Source organism: Rattus norvegicus, chromosome 10 (assembly GCF_021556685.1).
Source record: "Rattus norvegicus strain SHRSP/BbbUtx chromosome 10, alternate assembly SHRSP_T2T, whole genome shotgun sequence".
In the NCBI taxonomy this organism is placed as follows: Eukaryota; Metazoa; Chordata; class Mammalia; order Rodentia; family Muridae; genus Rattus; species Rattus norvegicus.
In genome coordinates, this window is record NC_141543.1 from 68215001 (window position 1) to 68241002 (window position 26002).

Genomic DNA, 26002 nt, shown 5'->3' on the forward strand with positions numbered 1-26002 from the left:
ACAACGTTTATGTTTTGTTTTTAGTTTTTGGCTTTTGGCAGCAGTCTCTGTATAGCTCTGGCTGTCCTGGAACTCCCTAAGTAGGCCTAGCTGGCCTTAAACTCAGAGGCCTGCCTACCTCTGCTTCCCAAGTGCTGAGATTAAAGAGAGTGCCACCACACCTAAACAACTATAGAACCTTTTCAAAATGAACATGGATCACTTCTCTTGAGGGGAAAAAAATAAAAGGTATTCTTTAAAAATATATAAGGCCGGAGTTGGGGATTTATCTCAGTGGTAGAGCGCTTGCCTAGGAAGCACAAGGCCCCGGGTTCGGTCCCCAGCTCCGGAAAAAAGAACAAAAAAAAAAAAAAAAATGAAATGGCTTAGCAGGTAAAGTCGCTGGCCAGACTGACAACCTGAGTGTGATCTGCAGGACGCTCTTGGTGCAGGAGGGGAACTAACACCCAGAAATTCACCTCTGAACCCCACATGTTTGCTGCTGTGACACATGTACCCACTCACACTTCAATTTTTTTATTTATTTTAGAGGTGTTATACATTGACTCAACAGTTTAAAATACTTATTGATCATGCAGAAGCCCTAAATTTAATTCCAGCCCTCAATAATCCTCTGTAACTATAGTTCAGGGAATCCTTCATCCTTCTTCTGACTTCAGGCACACATGATGCACAGACAGACATGCAGTCAAAATACTCACACATAAAATAGTAAAATTAATTAAACGTATAAAGAAAACATTAGTTTATAGCTAATAAGACATTTATTTGAGCTTCAGCTATAATCTAGGTCTTATTTTTAAGCACTTGGAGATAAGCCAATAAACAAAATGTAGAAGGCCCTAGGTTTTGTGTGAGTTACTTCCTAGCATTTCTTTTGTGTGTTTTGTTTACTTTCTAGCATTTCTGCCGTTAGCATAGGTAAATAGAAAAAAGATAGGTTTTGGTTTTGTTTACCCTTCTTGAGTTTCTGAGTTCAGAGTCAGGAGGTTTAATTTAGTCTCAGTGTAGCCAGAGCTATTCTTAGAAGGTAACTCATGTGAATGAATAAATGGTTTAAAGAACTAGGAGACTAAGATAGCGAGAATGGTAAATGTCATTAGATCATTACTCCCTGAACATAAAAGGACATAGCCCAGTGGCTTAGGGGCATCTGCCTATGTGATCTTTGTGGAGCCCATAAAAATCATAGAGAATAGGCTATCACATGATTCTGTGCCAAAGAAAAACAAATTTTGAATAGTTAATTGTTGAAATTTTTGTTTGCTAATGACACAGTCACAACATGAGTCCAAAGATAAGGACATGAGGCCATAGGTTCCTAGACCTGTTTTTCACTGGGGAGTCAGTTGTCACTTCTCTTCCCCTCCCTCAGCTCCTGGCCTTGAAGAAGCAGGCAAGATCAGAGACTCTTGACTCCCATGGAGGGAGGAAATTCTCCGAAGACTGATACTCTGTAAACTTTAAAGTCTAGACAAGTTTGAAATAGAAGTGATGTTCATTCTTTGGGACCCCATAATTCTGTAGTGCTCATTTCTGGGCTTATCTTTCCAGGTCTGCACTACAGAGTTTGCACAAAGCTTGTGAAGTGGCCAGGATGCATAACTACTATCCAGGCAGCCTTTTTCTCACTTGGGTGAGTTACTATGAGAGCCACATAAACTCAGACCAGTCCTCAGTCAACGAATGGAATGCTATGCAGGATGTGCAGTCTCATCGGCCTGACTCTCCGGCCCTCTTCACAGACATGTAAGTCGGCTTGCTAAGGACAGTGGGAGCCCGTGTCCTAAGCAGCAAGTTCCTTAGGAACTAACCCTACCCACATATGTCATACATGTGTGGATAATCAACATGTAATGCTATAAAAATCTATTACTCAAGATTCCACTAATTTGAAATTTGAATTTAGAGGAATTGGCTGTGAAAAGGAGCATTTGATAAATTAGCAGCAAGATGCTTTTGAAGGGTTCCCTAAGAAATAAAGCTGACTTTCAAAGGAGAGCGCTTGCTCCTGTAGATGAAATCCCCAGGACCAAGAGTTGATGTGCTCTTTTTTCATTTACTGTAGCAACTGGGGCTGTTTATACTCTTTGGGACTGGAGGTCCACACCTTTAATCCCAGCGCTCAGGATCTGTTTCAAGGTCAGCCTGGTCTACAGAGCGAGTTCTAAGTCATCCAGAACTCCATAGTGAGACCCTGTCTCAGGAAAAAAAGATGGAAGAAAGATGTTTCCAATCCCTTTAAAAGAATATCTGGGTTAAATTTATTTCTGTTGAGTTGTGGTTTTATTTTAGGTCAAGAAGTAATCAAAACATCATCAGTGTTTTGAGTTAAAAAACAAGCAGAGAATTGTTGATTTTAGAGCCGTCTTTCCAGTAGACCTAGTCCTTTCAAGATATTATAGTAACCAAAAAGATCAGAATGTTTGGGAAATGGTCTTCGTGATTTCATTTCGTAAAGCGGTTGGTGGGTTCCAGAGGAACGGATGTTCTATCTAGCCCAACAGAGAAGTAAATTCTCCACAACCAGGGATAGTAGCACACAGCACACTTGGGGGACTAAGGCAGAAGGGTTTCAAGTTCTAGGCCTGCCTGGACTACATATAGTAGAACCAACCCCATCTCAAAATAAAGAATAAATATTTTAAAATCAGTAAACGGATGTTTTCCCTTCCTGGTTTGTGTTTGAGAAGATATCGGATCTGAAGCACAGAAGGACTTGCTTTACATTTGGAAACAAAACAACCAAAAAAGTAAAGGATCCTTTCACCCAGTAGACACTCACTGAATTTTAGTTCTTAGTTTTAAGTTGTATTTATAAATTATCTTTGTAGAAAAGGACTGAATAGAGACTGTAGACCAGAGTATCAGTGATATACAGGCTACTTTTATGTCAACTTGAAATAAAAAGTTGTCAGAAAGGAAGGAACCTCAATTGAGAAAATGCCTCCATAAGATCAGCCTATAGGCAAACCTATAGGATATTTACTTCGGTAGTGATTGATGGGGGTAGTGCCATCCCTGGGCTGAGTTCTATTTAAAAAAAAAAAAAAAAAAAAAAAAAAAAAAAAGCAGTCTGAGCAAGCCATGAGAGGCAAGGCAGTAAGTAGCATCCCTCCATGGCATCTGCATCAGCTCCTGCCTCCAAGTTCCCGCTGAGTTCCTGTCCTCGCTTCTTTTAATGAAGGACTACCATATGGAAGTGTAAGCCAAATAAACCCTTTCCTCCCTAACTACTTTTGGTCATAATTTTTTAATCACAGCAATAGTAACCCTAACTAGAACACGGTTATGTCTAGATAGAGTGATTTTTAGTTAGTTTTGTTTTCTCTGTATTTTTACATTTTTTTCCAGTAACATCAAAGAGGGGAAAGTGTTTGTGGGCTATAATGCTTTTTCTGTGCCCTCTTCCTACCCAAGTGAACTTTAAAAATCTATAAAAGGACAGTGAGGACAAAGGAAAGTGTGAGTCAAAATGTATTTACAGTGTTTACTGTGAACAGTTTGTGTTTGTAATCCAAGAGGGGCGTGTGTACATGGAGTTCCCCAGTGTGCACCATATACCAGGCTCAGAGAGGGGAAGGCTTTGTTCAAGGTCACATAACTGTAAGTACCAGAGCTACGATTAAACCTGGGTCTCTCTGTTGCCAAACTACTCCACCTCAGGATGTAAAGGACTCAGAGAAAAACTGCTTAACTAGGAAATCGAACCTATGCATGCACACAGCTGCTAAAATCTGTTTTTATCAACACATCTTTTCAGTGGAAGACTGTCATTACATGATTCCTGCCATATTAGCTGTGTCCAGAAAAAGATGAAGCCTAGATAAGAATTGTCCTCCTAGTCCCAACAGAAATGCCTTGTTGAGAACAGCAAGTGTTAGCTGTGTGCTGTGTAGTTCATGAAAAGCTGAGACCCTAAGCGCTCGGCACTCCAAGGGCGTGCAGATGCAGCGTGCACGGTTGGAGATTACCAAGGCTATTTTTGCAGCCAGTGATAAGGCTGTAAGCGGCAGGAACAGACAGGATGCCTGAAGGCTTAGGCCACGTCCATTTCTAAATAAGGAGATCCAGAACAGATACCTTTCTTGAGTAAGTAGGAACAAAGGTGGGATAGAAAGTACTCAAATTCTCCACAATGTGGAACTGTGCCTCTAGATAGAAGCATCTAGTTACTCAGAACCAGTGCTTTTCTAGTAGTGAAGAATCGGCTGCCTAGGCTGATTTCATATTAAAGTTCTAAGAGTAGATGTATTTTATTTTGTTTGTTTTGAGGCAGGGTCTTACTATGTAGCAATAACTGTCCTAGAAGTCACAATGTAGACCAGGGTGGCCTTGAACTCAGTGTGCTGAGACTAAAGCATGTGCCACCAAGAGTCAGAAGGCTAGGAAACGACACAACGCTGCAGACAGAGAGCTGACTGGATTGAGTGGTCGGTTTTCCTGCTAACGTATATGATTACCAGTGTATCCTTTAACATACTTGTTTCCTTAACTATAAAATTAATAGAAAAACTTTACAGAATGAGCAGGAAGGAAAGGGCAGTGATACACACCTATAATCCCAGTACTTGGAAAACTGAAGCAGGAGGATTGAAAGTTCTAGGCCAGCCTGGACTACATAGCAAGACCTTGTCTCCAAACATAACAATTTCACAGAGCTGTTCTGAGAGCTGCCATGAGAAGGAAAGATGGAGCTGTTCATCCAGACAGCTGACCCTACAACCCACTTTGCAATACAGTTTGCCTTGTTGGAGGAAGGTGGATCCGTTCTCCTTGATCCCTAGCTTATGGGCCCACAGCAATGAATGATCCGCACAGGAAGGCATTTTAAGGTCAGGTTCAATTGAGAGTCACCACTAGGTTGCCCAGATTGGGATTCTAGCTCAGTAAGGAATGGTATCCAAAGGCACTCGATGGCAGTGTGAGATACGCCTGATACACCCAGCGTATCTTTGCTTCTTCATAAATCTGTGTATTTATAATGTATTTAAAGATGTTTAAACATATAGGACCTGTTCGAGTAATTTTTACATGTTTATATTCTATGGTTTTTATGTTGATTGATAGTTTGGGAGCGCGCTCTTATTGCTAGCTTTGGTTTTGGTTTTCGCTTTAGGACTTGTCTCATTACATGAGACCTGAAACTCACTATCTCTTCACTCAAAATTTTCATTTGCTTCTGCAATATAAATATGAGAGTAAGAGTAATAGTTTGGGAACATAATCCAGTGGTGAATTCATTGCTTTGATTAAGTTGTTTATGAAAAATCACTGCTTGTTTATTCTCAGACCAACTGAACGTGAGCGAACAGAAAGGCTTATTAAGACTAAGTTAAGGGAGATTATGATGCAAAAGGATTTGGAGAATATCACATCCAAAGAGGTAAGCGACTTTGAGTCCTCGTTGTTCCAAAGCCTTTAGTGGGATAACAGTAGATAGAGAGTTTAAGACGGTGTTGAAAACACAGAGGGACTTGACAGAGATTAACAGTGCATCATCTCCGTTTCAGATACGCACAGAACTGGAAATGCAGATGGTGTGCAACTTGCGGGAGTTTAAGGAGTTCATAGATAACGAGATGATCGTGATCCTGGGTCAGATGGACAGTCCGACCCAGATATTTGAGCACGTGTTCCTGGTGAGTACTGGAGACAGGAAGGAAAGAAATTGTTGCTTTATTACATTTCAACAAAATACAAGTGGACTGGAAAAACAAGTCAGTGGTTAAGAGCACTTACTATTCGTGCAAAGGACCCAGATTTAATTCCCAGCACCCACATGACTCTAGTTCCTGGGGATCTGAAGCCCCCTCCTGACCTCTGCGGTTACCAAGCATTCACCTGGTACACAGGAGATCAGGCAGTCAAGACACTCATGTAGATAAAATAAATAAATCTAAAAAACTTTTCATGTAACTGAAATTAAAAGCCTAGGCACTGTGTACTCAAGCCTTGTTGCTTTCTAATCATTTTGCTACATCATTTTACTAACACTGCTATATTATTTGTGCTTTTAATGTTGTTTACATGTACTGTAAGATAGGAATAATATTTGCTGCTGCTCATACCTTCCCAGGTCCTCTGTCAGTGGATCTTTATGTGGATTAAAACTTGTGCGTAGGGGCTGGGGATTTAGCTCAGTGGTAGAGCGCTTACCTAGGAAGCGCAAGGCCCTGGGTTCGGTCCCCAGCTCCGAAAAAAAGAACCAAAAAAAAAAAAAAAAATTGTGCGTAGTGGGAATATTTAGACCAAAGAATTTAGCAAATGCTACAAACCAAGTCTTCCTCTAGATTATTAAATATGTCATCTGTTTTCAGAGTCAAAGATGTCAGTCACCTGTGGTTTCATAAAATATATCTAAATAGGATGATTTTTTTCTCTTTGTACTGAATCTGTTTAAGATCTAATACAATTCATCAGAGTAGATGGGACCTATCTGTAACAAAGTCTGCTGGGCTGTGCTTGCTTAGCTATTGTTTGGAGTGCTAAGGATCAGATCCTGATCCTTGCACACGTTAAGTACATGTTCTATCATTGAACTGCATCCTCAGCCATGGACTTTTTTTTTTCTTTTCTTTTTTTCGGAGCTGGGGAACGAACCCAGGGCCTTGCGCTTGCTAGGCAAGCGCTCTACCACTGAGCCAAATCCCCAACCCCAGCCATGGACTTTTAAGCATAAAACCATGTCACAACATCTTGAGGCCCTCAAGTTACTTTTCATGATTACTAAGAAATCAATAACTAAAAATTGTTCTTCATAGTTCCCAAACATTCAGTGACCTGTAATGCCTCAGGGAAGACACACATAGAGTAGATAGGAGGGCCTCTATGGTTGAAGAGTTCTAGCTTCATGTGTACATGGTAGTAGGAACAAAATTAACAAGAATACTTAAAAGCAAAAAAGAATACTAAAATATCATTTTTGTTTCCACTGTATTTTGGCCAAATAGGTTTCAAATGCTCCTTATCCTTATCCATTGAAAGGCCAGTACTGTCTCTATCCAGCAATGTAATGCTTCCAATTTCTAATGAATACATATGTGAACTGAACTGATTAGAAGCTAGGAAAAGGGATAGAAGAAGGATACACACATAGAAACTGGCTAAACTGGATTACTGCCCTCTGAACATTCTGGAGTTTATTTTACCATGCAGTTAGATTTGCTACTGTTGGAAGCTTGACGTTGTAGAACATGTTGGTCTCTAGTATATGGGCTATAGCTATGGAATTACTGTGCAAAGCTGAACTGGCAGGGAACCTTTTTTCCAGTACATCTGAGGGACAGGCTTGCAGGCATATGCTGTCACATCCAGCTAAGACTTCTTACCATTTTTATTTTCTTTTTATGTGTATGTATATGCCCGTACACCACATTGATGCAGAGGCCAGAAGATAACATCAAATCCCAGGACAGATGGTTGTGAGCCACCTACCCTGTGGGTGCTGGAAACTGAACCCAGGTCCTCTAGAGAAGTGACAAGTCCTCTTAACCACTGAGCCATCTCTCCAGCCCTGGAGCTTTTACTTTTAAAGTGCATATTTGTGTACTTAGTTTTGAATAAAGAAAAATATCTTAAGTTTCACAGATAGTTTTGTTTTCTAAAGATTAGACATTCCTTTCCATTGTGAAATTTAATTTTTGTATTGTTTTGGAGCTTTTTTTGGTTTGGTTTGGTTTTAGTTTTCTGAAACTGGGTTTCTCTATGTAAGTCTGGCTGTCCTGAAACTTGCTCTGTAGACCAGGCTGGCTTCAAATTCAAGAGAGATCTGCCTGCCTCTGCCTCCTGAGTGCTGGAATTAAAGGTGTGAATAATTTTCGCATTTAAGAAAATAACTTCCACATAGAATTCTAAAATTTAACCTTCTTCAACATCCAAAATAAATGCTTGAAAGGTATTGTCTAAACATACTTATTTTGATGGCTTCTTCTCAGTTTGTAACACATGTCCTATGTCCAAACCCCTTTGTTGTCTCCAATAAGTATATACTTTCCCAGCAATTGGCATGAAAAAAGAGATCTATTCTAGTTTCAAGTTGCAGAGTTACTTTTCTCAAAGTTATCTCATTTCATGCATAGTTGCCATGCCTGGATCTCAACCAGACTTTGAGGAGAGGCAGCAATTCTCTCTCACTCTGGAAGAATGCTTAACTCTGCAATATACTGCACAGAGATCTGTTTATTCAGAAAAATACCAGCTGATATGGAGAAGGAATGTTTAGAACATAGTTCAAAGAAAATCTGCACTGAAGCTGATTGGTGGGTAGCCAGGTTATTATTAGGGAAAAGACTCATCTAAATTCTTGTAAGACTGTACAATTTCTCTGAGCTGGCAACCTTTGCCCAACCAGATTTTAGTGTCAACAGCTCCCCTGGAAGCTGTCTGATTTGGCTGAGAAAAACCTATGTGAATAGAGACCTTTGCAGAACAGCAACTTTTTTTTTCAGTTGAGCAAGGGAAATGAGAGTATTGGACAAGAGTAATTTTGCTTATGAATAAAGTGGCAGAATTTTTACTACTGGTTATCTTTTTCAATATTTGACATTGCAGATCTTTTCTAGAAGGGAGTTTTTAAATAAATTCAGCTACAAGCTGGTTATACTTATGATAGGACAGAGAAATTGTGTAGTATTAAATGGGCTACTTTTGTCATACACTGGGAGTGTATGCCATAAACCTCTTTTAAAAGGAAAATCCAAGGGGCAGCAAGATGGCTCATCAGATAAAGGCACTTGACACCATACCTAATGATCTGAGGTCGATCACCAGAACCCACACGGTAGGAGAGAAAAGGCTCTTTCAAGTTGTTCCCTTGTATGACCTCCACATATATGTCATGGCATGAGTACACCCACATCCACACACACATGTGTACATATACACACACATAAAATAAGATAAAATTATAGAAAATAAATTATGGCTAGAGATAGACCTCAATTGGTAGAGTGTTTGCCTAACCTGCACACAGCACTGTGTTTACTGCTGAGTTTCCTGGTGTACCCCTGTAGTCCCAGTGCTTAGGAGATAAGACAATAGGTTCTGAAGTTTGAAATCACTGGAGCCAGATGGCTCCGTGGTAAAGACACTTGGCCTCAAGCCTGACAACCTGAATTTGACCCCCCAGAACATACATGGTGGAAGAAAAGAACCAACTCTGGAAATCAGCTATCCTCTGATCTCAACATACATACACACTGTGACACTCATCTGTTCACACATGTGCACACACTCACCGCTCCCACCCCCAGGAAAAGATAATTGTTTACAGTATCAATAATAAAAACTAGATGAGGTTGGGGATTTAGCTCAGTGGTAGAGCGCTTGCCTAGCAAGCACAAGGCCCTGGGTTCGGTCCCCAGCTCCGGAAAAAAAAAACCTAGATGTGATAGCATGAAGTTCCTGGTACTAAGAGGCATGGAGTATGTTACTGAGTCACTGTTTAATGTTCCTTTTTAGATGCTGTGTTTAGCTGACTTGTTAATACTCACTAACCTTGTCTTTTTGGCTCCATAGGGCTCAGAATGGAATGCGTCAAACTTAGAGGACTTGCAGAACCGAGGGTGAGCACACAGAGCAATAGCTGACCCCCCTGTATAACCGAAGTCCCTGTTTAATCTTTATATTTTCCTATCCAAGAAGTATCAATGCGTAACTTTAATCCTTAGAGTTGCTTTCAGCGCTCAGGGATAATTTTAAAAAATCAAAACAGTTGTTCTCTCAACCGTTTGATTCTCTTCCCTCCCAAGAAAGATCAGTTGTATTAGTTGGAGGTCTTTGAAAACCAAATGCCCAAGTGTTTGGTACTCTTTAAAAAGCAGATGTAGTTGCTAGAAATGTAAGCACAGTGAAGAAGAGAGTGGCTCATTTCTGATTGCTGTGATAGACTGAGAGTCAGAAGTCCCAATCAGCGCCATGCATACTCCCTACCTTCTTCTGACAAGAAACGTATTTACAACTGCTAAAATGAACTTCTAGTTTTCTTTTCTTTTCTTTTCTTTTTTTTTTTTTTTTTTCGGAGCTGGGGATCGAACCCAGGGCCTTGCGCTTCCTAGGCAAGCGCTCTACCGCTGAGCTAAATCCCCAACCCCCGAACTTCTAGTTTTCATACCAAAAAAAAAAAAAAATTCCAAGTAGGAAAAAATAGTTGCTTATTTGGAAGATATAAAAACAAGTATAACTTGAAAATTTCTACTTAGTAAGGATTGGTCTGGAGCTTTTAAAGCTAGAGACTATGTCTTCATATCTTCATCTGAATTCATGTCTGCCTAGCTCAGCTTCACACCATGATGATGGTCAGTGTGAATGAATAAACACGTGAGAACTGTCATTTGCCCAGTGACAGATGAAGGGAGGAAATCAGCTCGTAAGATGGGCTGAGAATTCAAAGACCATCCTCGGCTATAATCCTGTGTCTTCCAGTTGCCCTCTGAATTCTAAATAAATTGTTCCCCAGTGGGTTTCGGGACATGTCCTTTGAAGATGAGACCCTGGTTGCACCTTAAACACCGAAGCTGCCTTATCTGCAGAAGTTCTCTTAGATTTCCTTGGTTTTGAGAAACGGTTTTTGATAATGTACAATCCTGTAAAATTTAAAAGAGGTATCATTCTAGAAAATTAATAAATGATATTTAGTATGAAATCTGAGATTTGACATAGCCCTGCTTGCCAGATGCATTATAATCAAATTGTATATACATACACTAGCCTATAATCTGAGCTAGAGAGAAGACTCATCCACCTCATTGCTTCTTTTGTTAAAACATTTTATAAAAACATTAAATCTGTATACATTAATGGGGTACCATATGATGTTTGGGTACATATATGTTTTAAATCAAGTTTGTCATCTGGAACACTTTCAATTCTTATTTTAATAAGTTTTTTTTTTATGTGTATACGTATTTTGCCTGCATCAAATCCCCAGGGACCAGGGTTACAGATAGTTGTGAGCTGCTATGCTGGGAATTGAATATGAGTTCAATGAAAGAACATCCACTGTTCTTAACCATTAAGCCATCTCTTCTCCCTCCATTTATCAATTCTTTATGGTGAAAACTTCAAAATATTTTCTCCTTGCTTTTTGAAATGTTCAGTGTGTAGCTACCCAGCACCCTGCTGTGGAATATGAGCCATCACTTACTCTTAGAAGGCTACACTACAAAGTGCAACTGACTCTTAAAAAAACAGGATGATTTAAATTAAAAAAACAAAAAACAAAACAACAACAGAATGATTGACAGGGCAGTGGTGGCACAGACCTTTGATCCCAGCACTCCGGAGGCAGAGGCAGGCGCATCTCTGACTTCAAGGACAGCCAGGGCTGCACAGCAAAACCCTGTCTCAGAAAGGAAGGAAGGAGGAAGAAAGGGAAAGAAAGGAAGAAAGAAAAGAAAGAAAAGATAGATTGGATGTACAGACATCTCCTGAGGTCTTACTTCTTAACTCCAGGGGCTCTTAAGCTTTAGTGTGTGTGTTTATTCACAGGACTGTACGCACTGACCCCTGCTAGTGCTTCATGGTATTTCAAAGCACAAGTTTTAGCATTAAGGTCATTTCCAGGTAGTCTAATGACTTCAGAAACTAACTCCAAGTGTTACTCCACATAAAATCACACAATGGCAGATAGAGCAAAGAAATTCTGAGGCATTGCAGTAGCAGCCAGCAGTGGACATCATTAGCTCTGAAGTGAAAAGAACTAGAAAGCTTGCCTTGTCTCTATAGAGATGATGTCATAATCTATCACTGAAGTACAAGGTTAGAGTAAGAGACTGTTAGGTTTGGGGTTTTTGGGGGTTTTTTTTGTTTGTTTTTTTTTTGTTTGTTTTTTTTTTTTTTTTGTTATCATTAATTTTGTGTGTGAGAGTCCAGGAGGAGGCCAGAGCAGCAAACAGTCTAAACCTCTGAGCCATCTCTCCATCCCCTCATTATCTTAAATAAAATCAGCAAGCCAGGCATGGTGACTTATACCTTTAATCCCAGCACTCAGGAGGAAAAGGCAAATGGATCTGAGATTTCAGCCAGACTGGTCTATATAGAGTTCCAAGGAAGCTAGAGCTATATAGAGAGACCTTGTCTTGAAACAAGTAAATAAAAAATAAAGTGAGTGTGCTTGCTTTTCCTTTTATTGAAGGTAAGGCATGATGCAATATAGTTAACACAAAGTATACAGTTCTGTGGGAGGTAGCTTCTGAGTTATGCAAACTACCTAAGTAATTAAGAACCTTTTTAAACAAGAAAGAGACTGTGCATACTGCCTCTGTCATATTTTCCTTCTTCTCTGTCTCTAGAAGCCACTAATGTCATCATCTGATGACCACTTTGTGACTATTGTGAATGTTGCAGTGACCCCCTGCTTGCACGCTGTGGAGTGAAATTAATGCTTGTGTAGTAACTCTGTTTAGCCCTCTCAGGAATTCCACAGCAGTTGCACCATTTTACATCCTACTGTGTGCTGCTTTTTTTTTTTAATTAGAAAACAAAGTCATTTGTATTAGTAGGCTTTGGTACTGCATTGAAGCAAATTCAGTTCATGTCTCAGAAATCTTGGACCTATTTGGCCCTTACCACAGAGTGATTATAACTCTTGTAGTCTTTCATCCTCTTCTTCCTTCCCTCCTTCTTCCTCCCCTTCTTCTTCCTCTTCCTCCTCTAGAACTGAGTTTATGGAACCCCACATTTGGTTATTTGAAGGAAAAAGTTTTATAGAAAGAACTGTTGCTACAGTAAACTCTAGTGATGTTTAAAGTCTATATAACATCGAAGGAAAAAGAACTTTTTGTAAATCAAACCCAAGCGTTAATTAAGGTGGTGTCGGAGGGAGGTGCTGGGGAAGTTTTTAATAGATAAACCCTTGTCTGCAGCGTCCCAGTTTATGAGACTCTCAACAGGAATGCAGCCACATAGACTTGAAGAATTTTAGGTCCAGCTTTCCATGGACCCTCACAGCTTCTTGCCTAACAATCTGGTGTTCAGAAAAATAAGAAATTTTCCCTTTTCTCTATTTTTTTGGAGTATATCAGTAGCCTGGTTTTATACAAATAATTTCTAAGTAAAAGTTTACTGGTAATTTTAGCAACATATATTGCTAGGCTGTGGCTATCAGTTTGGTTTTTGTATATAGATATTAGGGCTATTTCCAAAATACTGTCAAAAATGAGATTGTATAACCATACACAAGCTGAAAATGGAATTTAGGTATTAGACATGGCAGATAGAGGGATGGAAATTAGTTTTAGCCTGAGAATACATTTCTTCCTTTGGTTTCTTCACAGGGTGCGGTATATTTTGAATGTCACTCGAGAGATAGATAACTTCTTCCCTGGAGTCTTTGAGTATCATAACATTCGAGTATATGATGAAGAGGCAACAGATCTCCTGGCTTACTGGAATGACACTTACAAATTCATCTCTAAAGCAAAGTGAGTCTTGTCCCACACACACATTCTGATCCCTCTCCACATTGTCACTAAGGCTGGATGAGACTGGGACAGTTTACTGATAGCACTTAGAGAAAAGAATGAGAAGAAAAGGCAGTGAGGTTTTATGATCCTGGATGAAAGATTAATGGTTTTAACAGTTTCCCTTTAAGCAAATAAATAGAATAGAATTGAATTGAATTGAATCGAATTGAATAACCTCATATATGACCTGGCAGTGGTGGCACATGCCTTTAATCCCAGTAATGAGAGGCAGAAGCAGGCAGATCTCTGAGTTCCAGGACAGCCAGGAGACTGTCTCTGTCTCAAACTGAAACTGTCTCCAAAAAAAAAAAATAATAACCTCATATAGCCTCATTTTCACTAAGCAGAAAATTAAAGAAAATGAAATTATGATGCAGCTAAAAAAAACGGTGGGGGGGAGATATGAAAGAAATTGGGAGGTGCGGTTTGAGACAAAGTCTTGCTATGTAATCCTAAATAGCCTGGAACCCTACATAGACTAGGCTGGCCTTGAACTTACTGGAATCTGCCTGCTTTTGCCTACTGAGTCCTGGGATTAAAGGCATGCACTATCCACCATGCCTGGCTCTAAATTTAATTCTTTAAATGCCACTAGGGATATTTGTAAGTTTCGTAGCAAACATTATTGTGAACAAGTGTTAACACCAGGCTTTTCTGAATACAAGACATTCAAACAGTGAGCTTTGAAAATCTTTCCAGTTATTGACTTTATTGTAGATATTATAAATGGTGAAATTTTTCTCTTGCCTTTCATTGAAGTCATCTTCAAATTAATTGACTCTTAAAGCTCTGAGGACTTCCTTTCCTGATTTTATTCATCCTTGCACTGGAAAGAATCATAAGTGAGCCCCTTGGCCACATCCCTCTTCAGAAGGGACAGCACTCAAACCATCTTCAGTAAATGAGAAACACCTGTTTTTAACTTCCTTCAAAAATTAGTCTACGCTTCCCTTAACAATCTTGATAGATAGGACAGGCATCAAATCTATTGCCTCTCATAAATAATGAGAATAATTGAATGTATTTGTCTCCTTAATTTTGTAAAATATTTCATACCATGGGCTTTCATTACTCTGCAAACTACCAGGAGAGGTTTCAGTCACAGGAGAGGCTTCGACAAATGTAGATGCTAAGCAGATTGAAAAGTGTAGCACAGATGTTTAAAATACTCATCCTTATACTTCTATTGCTCCAGAACCACTTTTGGCACCAAAATCTGTATTATTCAGGGTTACAGAACTTAGAGCACATGCATATACTACTATGTGAATGACTTACAGGCTGCAGTCAAGCTAACCCAACAATGGCTGCACATGAACAAAAAATTCAAGAATCCAGTAGTTGTTCAATTCATGGGGTTGCATACTGCAGCTGGTATTCAGTATATACTGGAATCCTGAAGAAGTAGGCTCAAATGCCATTGGCTGCCAGGAGAAGGTGGAGCCTAGATTAGAAGTGGGTCTTCCCACCTCAAAGGTAATTAGAAGTGTATCTTCCCACTTCAGATGATTTAGTTAAGCAAAAATCCTTCACAGGTGTTCCTAGCTATTTTGGGGTTTTAGATCATTCCAGATGTAGTCCAGTTGTGAACCAGAATAACCAGCATAAGCACCAAGGTGGCAAATGGAGGCAGTAGCTCATGAGCTTCCCAAGTTCAGGTCAGAGTCTGAGGAGTGCCTCCTTCCATACCTCTTCTGCAGGGCCCCATTCCTAATGTTATAATGCAAACTTAATCTAGACAACTCTATGCGGGAACTAATGGGTGAAATTGAGCGATGGGGTAGGTGGAAACTAACTTGAGATTCTTCTTAAATAAGTTAGAAGCTGAGCACTTTAAAGCCCAACTGAACAATGCCAAAGTGCACACTTTAAATCCCAGCACTCAGGAGGCAGAGGCAGGTGGACCTTTGAGTTCAAGGCCAGGTTGGTCTACATAGCAAGTTCTAGAACAGCCAAGGCTACATGGAGAAACCCTGTCTCACTCAGAGAAGGGGGTGGGGAAGTAATATTTGAAAAATGTGCTTTCACAGGGATGTTTTTCACCTTGATATTTTTAGAACTCATTTGGAAAACAGAACACACATCTAAACTTGTATCTGAATCACTGTGCATTGGCTTCCTAACTGTAGTCCAATAAAAACTCTATGGTAAGGCCAGTGAGATGTCTTGCTGCCAAGGCCAAGTTTAATCCCCAGAACCCACATGGTAGAGGTTGAGAGAATTGACTGCTCCAAGTCATCCTGTGAGCTCCACACAAGTACCACCACACTCATGCCCACCCTCCCACACATACACAGATAACAATACAGTTTTTAAACTTCAGAAAAATTATTCCATTCCATCCTTCATATCTTGTAGGTTCCCTGCTCACCCGTTTGGGCAGGTCACCTCAGGCTCATTCGCACTGATAACTCCTCAGTCAGTCACGACTGCAGAAAAGCAAGGACCGTAAGCTTCTGCCAGAAGGCATATGAACCAGCAGTATAGCCAGTGAGCAAATGAACAGCTTCTCTACTTTTGCTCACATGTCCATGTTTTGATTTATTGAAACAGTTACTCGAAAGGATTCTAGAGTCTATGAGCAGTAGCTTTAATAGTAACAGTTCTTTTTCTCCAGTTTTTAAAATATTCCCTCTCCAACAGCTGGAAGATGTGATCAGCAGATCCGTAAGTTTATTCATGCATTTAACTGATCCTTGAAGACTTAGTTTGTGCTTTAATACTTCCTTGTTAGAATTGGGACATAACTAAATAACGTTCATATCCAAGATGACCAGCTTTGATGGTTGAGACTGAGGTATTTTGTTTGCTTTGCAGTAGCGTCATTTTCCTTCCCTTGTATTAAAAGCCCACAGGGCCTGGGGCGTAGCTCAGTGATAGAGCATGTCCTTAGAGTACGTGTGGAGCCCTGACTTCACTTAAAGCGTGCAAAAAACAAACAGGCAGCTCTGGTTCATTCCACCTGAACACCGAGACCGACACGTGATACTTCACATGCTTTCCTCCAGTTCCCTGGGTCTGTGATAGTGTGTGAAAACAATCTCTAGAATAGAGAAGAAACATCGACTTCATCTATGCTTTGCTCCAGGGACAGAGTCCTGCCTGGGAACTTAACTAGAAATAACTCTATTAGAACAAATCAGATGAGTCATCGCCACACCTGTAACTCGGGAGCATGCCAGCCAGAAGATGTGCCTGAGGGCTGTGAGGGAATTGGCCTCCACCACACAGGAAATGAGCTCCAAATGCAAAATTCTCTCCACGCTGACATTCAGTGCGATACAACATTGAATTTTAGTTGTGTTTCTCTAACTCAGTCCTACCCTTTAGTATAGAAGCTGTGTGTTACTTAAGTTTGTGTCTAGTACATTAGTTTATATATTGTAAATACTTGACAAATCCTTACTGAGTGGATTAAGAGGCTTAATATTAAAAGCGGAAAAAAAGAGAGTGCAGCAGTGGTGGCACACATCTTTAATCCCAGCACTGGGGAGGCAGAGGCAGGGGAATCGATGAATTCAAGGCCAGCCAGGCTACTAAGACTAACCTTGACTCAAAAAACAGACAGATAAATATTATTTAAAAGTACAGTTAGAGCTGTCTACTTTATCTCATATTTGATCATAGAGGCACATGGATGTGTGAGATGAGAACATTGCATAGCAAAAAAAAAAATTTTTTTTTTAATGGAAGGGTGACACAGGAACCTGAAACCCAGCTCTTACACTATACTATCTTTCAGCATCCTGTCTTTCACCTCACTCTCCCAACTAGGAAACATGGATCTAAATGTCTTGTGCACTGCAAAATGGGGGTGAGTCGCTCAGCCTCCACTGTGATTGCCTATGCGATGAAGGAGTATGGATGGAATCTGGATCGCGCCTATGAGTACGTGAAGGAACGACGAACAGTGACCAAGCCCAACCCCAGCTTCATGAGACAACTAGAAGAATACCAAGGGATCTTGCTGGCCAGGTGAGTCGTGAGTGGCTCTCTCTGCCTCTCATTCCATTACCTTCAGGAGTTAGAAACCACCTTTACTTCTTCTTGCGTCATATGGTAAATGACTTGAGAATGACTCTTGAGCTGTCACATGCTGAAATCCTCTGCCTTGATAGATTTGGTTGTCTCCTGTGAGCAGTTCTAGGCTGTGTTTTAGCGTAACAGCACAGCTGTCTAAAAGCAGTTGCAGCTGGTGCCAGGGTTTGACTCCAGCAAGTCTCATGACTTGATCTTGACTCTGAAATCTGGGCTATGTTTCCACAGAACAAAATGTGAAATAGCCTTCCAGCCTATCCGCACAGAGGGGCCACCCTCCAGCCCCAAAGAATTGTGAAAATGTGACCACAACATAGCATTATGGTTTCCACTAACAACCCCTCCCATTTACTCAGCATTTGGAATGATTTCATCTGAGCCTCTGTCTTGAGAAGCTGGGAAAATACTCAGTCCTCCTCTGTTTCAAAGGAGTTCTAGGTCTTTAGCACCAACTTTCACATTAAGTCAGGACACGAAGGTTCTTTTTGGCACAAGGAAAAGGTACCCAAGCATGTGAGGAGAACATAAATATTACATGTTCCCAGACACACACAGCCCACATAGCGGATGTTAGGCAATGTCCTCATGTGACCTACTGAGAGGAAGGACACTACATGTCCTGCCAACTTCAGTATTTATTCTGGAATCCCAGGCTACTGCAAGTTGTTGGGTTGGTTCCCCTTCCCCAGTATCCCATCCCCCAATGTGTGTTTTTTCTTAGATGTTAAAGGAATTTCAGGAAGAAAAAAATCTTAAAGGAGGATATGAAGGGCAGTGTAAACCAGAGAATCACACTTCCTCTTTCCTTTTCCTTTCCTTTTCTGTTCCGTCCTGACTTCCTGAACCTGATTCATAAAGGGAAGGCAAACTCCAGACAGGAAAAAACACAGAATTTGCATCATTAGATCTGGTCTCTGTTCCTGGTTCACCCGCTTGTTGCAACCTTCAGAAGTTACTTGGTGTTTCTAGTCCCCACCTGCCCCCGTCTGTGAAATTAAACATGAGTATGAAGTCGTGGAGAGGCAGGGCTGTGCCTTCAACTGCAGCACTTGGAAGCATACAGTTCTCTGTAGGTTCAAGACCAGGCTAGTATACATATCAAACTCCAAGGACAGCAAGGGCCACATAGAGAGACCCTATCTATAGATGATAGATTACAGACAGACAGACAGACAGATAGATACTTTCTGTTTTGTTTTTGGTTTTTCATAAAATAACATGTTTTGGTTTTTTGGTTTTTTTTAAGACAGGCTATCACATACTCCAAGCTGGCCTTGAACCTACTTTGTAGCCAAGGCTGGCCTTGAGCACCTATTCCTCTTGCCTCATCTCCCAGTGTTTAAGTTATTTTTATTTTATTTTTTAAACCACTATGTGTTGAGGGTTGTTTATTATCATTTCTCCATAATTACCCAAAAAGTATAAATTCATATATGTTCTTTATTCCTTCTCCATTGACATCAACCTGCCTCTAACCATCACAAACATACTAACTCCCCAGAAAACGACATAGAAAGTATTTCTGGAATCTCTTATGTTGTGATGTCCAGGTTAGGGATATCACTTAGGCCATTTTTAGCTGCCAGGACTGCTCCTAAAGAATGTTCTAGAACCAAATCCAACTAAGCCTCACTGTCCCTTCACTTCACTGGTGTCACCCGTGTGTGGTGTTCTACAGAGGAGGGGGGAACCTCCCTGAAAGGCAGACAGAGACAACTTCTAAAGCTTGGTTGTTCCTTAATTAATATTTTTTTCTGGATCTTGTTTTCATATCATAAGAAACACATGGTGGCTCTCAAAGAGTTAGAATTGTGATCCCAGCATCCTCTAACTATAGTTACCCAGAGCAGCACTGGGCACTTAGCTGATTGTGCCAGATGTCTGTTAGAGAGAACTTCTGAGTAACACATTTCTATGGTAGCATCTGAATTGATTACAGTCTTGTGGGAGCATGAGGGCCCCAGCCACATGTCAGCCCTTGGAAATGCAAAGAACGTGTTACTTCTTTCAAAATGTCACTGGAGCTTAGAAGAGGCTGGCTTGCTCTTCTTCTCGAAGACTATTCATAACTCGCTCTTCCTGCTGCCACGAGTATCCCAGATGTATGCTCTGTCAGGCAGGTTCAAGTTTCAAGCAGACCATTTGCAAACTGAACCATGTGTCTCTGATATTAGGTTCCAGTGTAAAGGGGGCAGGAGGAAAACTAAGTGACAGCTAGGGAGAATTTGTGTGTCATATCCTCAGGTATGTCCACTTTGATTATGAGAGCCAGAGGTGGCAGGGTTTTCTTCTTATCCTGGTTTTCTGGTGGAAAGTAGTCTAGTTAGACATAGCTGTCAGCCAGCAGCACAGAGCCTGAAATGAAAGGACATGGATTTCTGGTCCCATGACAGCCAAGTCTAGTTATGGCTTAGAAGGATTCTTTTAAATAGCTTTCTGGTTAAATAATTGAAAATATCCAGGACCACACACAACTCACAGAAATGCCCACTGCTTTTCCTAGTACCCTAAAAGGTAACCATAGCCAGTCTTAGTTTCCTAGCCTTACATTTCTAGCAATATTTTCTTCTGTATAAATTTAAGCACTAGTGCTGTTACCTAATGGGAAAGCAGAAGGAAGAAAATGGAATGTCTTATATACCTCATCAATTACATTTCTTTTCTGCTCATCTAATAAATAAGAAAACTAAACTGTTACCCAGAGTGGCCCAGTCATATATGTGTGCCTGTGTTTACATGATTTGAAATTCAGGTCAGAGGCCATTCAAGGGAGAGGAGATCTAAGGCATGGTTGCATCATCTAGGCCACAGGCCAACTCTGAAGTTCCTTTTTGGCAGCTTGTTTATTTACTTGCCTGCCTAGAATGAGAGTTGGGGGTCAGCTGGATCACAAGTTACTGGTTTAAAATAATAGATATGATCTAATGTTGTATGCCGAGTCCTGTTGGTGTCAGAGTGTTAGAATACAGCAGACAGAGCCTCACTGAAAAGCAATCTAGTGTTACCAGCAAACCAGTGTTGCACACACGCCCCATGGCCCATGCATTGCATGACACCTGAGAGACTGAAGTCTCAGCAGCCATAAGAATGTCCCCCATAGGGGCTGGAGAGATGGCTCAGCGGTTAAGAGCACTGACTGCTCTTCCAGAGGTCCTGAGTTCAAGTCCCAGCAACCACATGGTGGCTCACAACCATCTGTAATTGGATCTGATGCCCACTTCTGGCCTGCAGTCACATATGCAGGCAGAAAGCTGTACATAAAATAAATGAATAAATCTTTCAAAAAAAAAAAAAAAGAAAGTACATTTACATACAGTGATGGGAGTTTGAAAACATTTTAGCCAAAATGTTTTACGGTCAGGTATAGGCATGCTCCTAATCTCAGCAGAGAGAAGCAGGCTGATGTCTGTGAGTTCAAAGCCAGCTTGGTCTTCACAGTGAGGTCCATGATAGTCAGGACTATATAGTAAGATTCAATCTTTAAAAATAATTAATTAATTAGATTTTACAACCATCCCTGCAATAACATTTTAAGGAAGAGGAAGGAGCAGATGATAAGCACAGAGCTTAGGGGGGAGGAGTGTGCAGGTCAGCAGGGAGCATGTGAGGGAGTAGTGCTTTAGCAGTGATAGCAATAACTGGACAGCCAGCCTTTGGATTAGATTTTCTTACTGTTTTCTAAGTAGGTGTCAGTTGTATTGCCAAGCCCCAGTGGAGGAGTATTTTCTGATGATCATCACCCCCAAGAACAGAGGAAGTCCCTGCTGAGCCTCAGGCGGTGATGTCGCTACTTCCTCTGAAACAGTCGCTGCTTACACTCACTAGCATGACTTCCACCTCATATTCCCTCCCGACTGATATTTTAATGTACTAGGTTTGTTTTATGCATGAGTGTTTTACTTATGTGTATGTATGTGCACCACATGCATGCTTGGTACCCATGGAGGTCAGAAGAGGGCATTTGATTCTCTGCATCTAGAGTTGTGGATGGTTGTGAACAACCATGTGGGTGCTAAAAATCGAACCTGAGTCCCCTGAAGGAACAACCATTCTTAACCACTGAGCAATCTCCCCAGCCCTTACTGATAAGCAGTTTGCAAGCATTTCACAAAAACAAACACACAAACAAATATATATATATATACATATATATATATACATATATACACACACACACACACACACTTTGGGGAATTCTTGAGATTATGGAAACTTCTCATTTGTTTGTTGGCTAATAAAATCAGCTGCTGTTTCATACCATCAGATGGCTAAGAACTGCTACCCTCTGAGCTATCTCTTCAGTCACAAGTATCACCAGAACTATCTTACGATGCTAAGTGAGAAGACCCATTTGAACAATCCCACAGTAAGTGTGGAAATGAGAAAGCAGGTGGTATTTAGGCCTGGAAACAAAGGCCTTGAGAGCTAAGAAAAGAAACGTCCATACAAAGCAAACTGGTCTTGGTAATAATACAGTTTAGACCATGCTTGCCTCTCGCTTGAGATGTGCTGTGTGTGTTATGTTGTCTCCTCCTAGGGGTGGCTGGAGGTCATGCATCTTGAAAAGGGTAAAAACTCTATTGTACACCCAGCTAACTGACTATAGCTTGCCTTCATAAACAGATTTGACCTGTTCCCTTTGAGGGAAAGCACCCTCTGCTGTGAAGGCCTGAGTCAGAGCGCCCCACTCAAGCAGCAGACAGCAGAGGGAGCTGAGAGCAGGTGTAGAATTGAGAAAAAGCAGGGTCACTCAATGTAGGCACATGACTCAGCAGAACCCATGCATGGCCCCAAGCCCAGGGCAAGTTGTTTGAGGCTGAGTTTCCCGTTCCACCCAGAAGTTAGGTAACTCTTTGTCTGCTATTAAATCATGGGAACTGTCAAGCACCATATTTAAGATCTAATCCCTGGGCAGGTGATCCTGACCAGCCATACAGGCAGCTGAGACATTTTGACTGGGGCTTTGTGAATTGTGCTTCCTGTAAGCATGTAGTTTGAAGTGAATCTTATCCCCACCTCAGACTTCATGTCGTGAAATAACCAAAGGATGACTGTGTAGTCGTTTCTGGGCTTGGTGAAGAGACCTCATTGACCCGCATTTTCCCAAGTGCTGTCTCTCAAGTTCTAAGATCTTTTGGGGAAGGCCTGTCTTTATATTCATCCTGCCATTCTGTAATGGTGCGTTCCATCCAGACTTACTAGGCCACCTTTATTTTCTAACTTAATGATCACCTTAGCCAGACATGGTGGCACATGCTTTAATCCCAGCGCTCAGGAGGCAGAGGCAGGTGGAACTCTGAATTCAAGGCCAGCGTGGTCTACATAGTGAGCAAAGGCCACATAGATCCTGTTTCAAACACACACAAAAGACTGACTATGTTGGAGCTGGAGAGAAGGCTCAACAACCCACGTTTGGTACCAGGCACCCATACTGGAATAGCGTGTAGAGTTCTGACTCCTCTTCTGGCCTCTATAAACATCAAATAAAAATAAGAAGGATCCTGATCACCATCCCCCCACCTCTGCACCAGCAACAAGAGCTGCTGCATAAGCTCTCATCCCAGTGATAAACCAACGAAAGACGATTGTTCTCTGAGTGACTTATATGTTGTTTAGGTTGGGGGTTTGTTTTGTTTTATTTCTGATTGAACTGTTAAACTGTTTTTAAGATTTTAGATTTTTTTTTTTCTTTTCTTTTTTTCGGAACTGGGGACCGAACCCAGGGCCTTGCGCTTGCTAGTCAAGCGCTCTACTGCTGAGCTAAATCCCCAACCCCAATTTTAGATATTTTAATTCTTAAAAATTTGCATGCTATATATTTTGAGTGTATTCCTTCCCCTCCCCCAAATCCCAAGTCTTCCCCCACCTCCCTACCATTTTTCCCCTGGCCCCCCCCCCAAAAAAAAAAAAAAAAGAACAAATCATAGGTCAAAACAAACAAAAACCAGTAAGACAAATAACAAAACAAAAAGCACCTCAAAAACACAGCACCCATGTTGTATTGAGGCCTGCTCTAGAGTATAGTTGATATATCCAGTGTCACGTGAGTGGAGAAAACTGACCTTCCATTTCCCAGCAAATATCATTGCAATAGCCTCTTAGTTAGGGGTGGGACTTTGTGTCCAATTCTCTGTGCTGAGAGGTTTGAACGTTTGCAGGTCTGTGTGTGCTGTCACAGTCTCTGAGTTCTTAGGTGAGGCAGCCCTGTTGTGTCTGGAAGACATTGTTTCTTCAAGTCATCCCCCACCTCTGGCTCTTATCACCTTTCTGCCTCCTCCTCCACAGAGATCCCTGAGCCATGAGGGAAATAGATTTATTTATCTTATTTTATGTGTGTGATGTTTTGCCTGAATGTATGTTTGGGCGCCACAAACATGCCTGGTGCCCATGTGCCTTTGGAGCTAGAAGAAGACATCAGATCTCCTGGAACTGAAGTTAAAGATGGTTGTGAGCCACCGTGTGTGTGTGTGTGTGTGTGTGAGTGTGTGTGTGTGTGAGTGTGTGTGTGTGAGTGTGTGTGTGTGAGTGAGTGTGTGTGTGTGAGTGTGTGTGTGTGTGAGAGTGTGTGTGTGTGTGTGTGTGTGTGTGTGTGTGTGTGTAAAAACCTATATACCCTTAAGATATTTCCTCAAGAAAACTTCTAACAGGAAGAACTGATTATTTAAGGATTGGATTTGGAGAGCTCTTGCTACACTTGACTCTTAGAATCTACACGGCCAGTGCGCTAGCCCATCAGGCAAGGTGCTTGCCACTAAGCCTGTCAACTGAGATCGAGATCTAGGACTCAGGCGACGAACGGAGTGAGAGGAGTGGCTCTCCCAAGTTGTCCTTCTCCTCTCCATGTGTGCCATAGTGTGGCACAAATGGTAAATTAAGTGAAAAACACTAAAGGTAAAGTTCACACTTGCCAACACTATGAGAGAACTCACTTATCAATAGTGGCTGTTAACAACAATTTCAACTCCCATTAATCTGTTTACAGAAAAAAGTCAGATCTTGGCCCTCTGGAGGCAGAGGTGAGGAAATCTCTGAGTTTGAGGCCAGCTGCTTTATATAGTGAGTTCCAAGTTAGCCAGGACTCTGTAGTGAAACCTTGTCTCAAAAACTCAGATTTCAGCCATCTGTTGCCGTTTGCTTTTTTTCTTTGCTTTTTTGTTTGTTTGTTTATATAAGCTGTATAAGTTGTGCATCTTTTTTTCTTTTTCTTTTTTTTTTTTTTTCCGGAGCTGGGGACCGAACCCAGGGCCTTGTGCTTGCTAGGCAAGCGCTCTATCACTGAGCTAAATCCCCAACCAAGTTGCGCATCTTTTGCAGTGTTTTTTGTCTTAGTCCAATGAATAGGAGAAAGGATTTGCAGGATATAAGGTTTCTCTGGATGTGGTTTCCCAGAAGGATGTTGACTGTTCTCACAAACCTGTTTTTGTTGTTCACAGCAAACAGCGGCATAACAAACTCTGGAGATCTCATTCAGATAGTGACCTCTCAGACCACCACGAACCCATCTGTAAACCTGGGCTCGAGCTCAACAAGAAGGAGATGACCACTTCAGCAGACCAGATCACTGAGGTGAAGACTGTGGAGAGCCTTGCAGCCATGCCTCCCGTCTTCGTGGAACATGTGGTCCCACAAGATGTAAATCAGAAAGGACTGCGCACCAAAGAAAGAGTCATCTGCTTGGAGTTTTCTTCACAAGAGTTTCATGCCGGCCAGATTGAAGATGAATTAAACTTAAATGACATTAATGGATGCTCGTCAGGGTGTTGTCTCAGCGAATCAAAATTCCCTCTTGACAACTGCCATGCATCTAAAGCCTTACTCCAACCTGGACAGGCCCCGGACATTGCCAACAAGTTCCCGGACTTAGCGGTGGAAGACTTGGAGACAGATGCACTGAAAGCAGACGTGAGGGTCCACTTACTGCCAATGGAAGAGTTGACATCGAGACTGAAAGACCTCCCTATGTCACCTGATCTGGAGTCACCAAGCCCCCAAGCCGGTTGCCAAGCTGCCATCTCTGATTTTAGTACAGATCGCATTGATTTTTTTAGTGCCCTAGAGAAATTTGTAGAGCTTTCTCAGGAAACCCGGTCTCGGTCTTTTTCTCACTCAAGGATAGAAGAATTAGGAGGAGGAAGGAGCGAGGGCTGTCGCCTGTCGGTGATGGAAATGGCACCTTCAGAAATGGTGACTGATGACCAGAGAAGCAGCTCTTTGAGTGATACTCCCCACGCATCTGAAGAGTCTTCTGTGGATGAGGACCAGCCGAAGGTAAGACTGCTTCATGGTTTCCTGAGTAATGAAATTCTCACCAAAGAAACTACCAAGGACTTTGCTGTGTTACTGCTGTCTTTGGGAAGGGCTTGGGGGCACTCATCCAGTCTATAGCACTGAGCTTTACCCCTGGCCCTGACTTGTTTTTAAGCAGCATGTGTATGAGTTGGCCGTTCACATGAGTGAAGATGCCTGGACAGGTGAAAGGAGTTCGATTCCCTGGAGCC

General features: G+C 41.4%; 1 protein-coding gene across 3 annotated transcripts in view; it reads left to right on the forward strand.

The window, feature by feature from the left end:
• Ssh2 (slingshot protein phosphatase 2) overlaps window positions 1-26002 on the forward strand; it is a 251109-nt gene that overhangs the window by 215108 nt on the left and 9999 nt on the right. For all 3 annotated transcript variants that reach the window (XM_087572020.1, XM_087572021.1, NM_001107024.1), the window contains 7 exon segments: window positions 1555-1749; window positions 5293-5386; window positions 5514-5642; window positions 9520-9566; window positions 13278-13424; window positions 17241-17441; window positions 24938-25772. In XM_087572020.1, the coding sequence (XP_087428146.1) occupies window positions 1555-1749; window positions 5293-5386; window positions 5514-5642; window positions 9520-9566; window positions 13278-13424; window positions 17241-17441; window positions 24938-25772 (1648 nt within the window).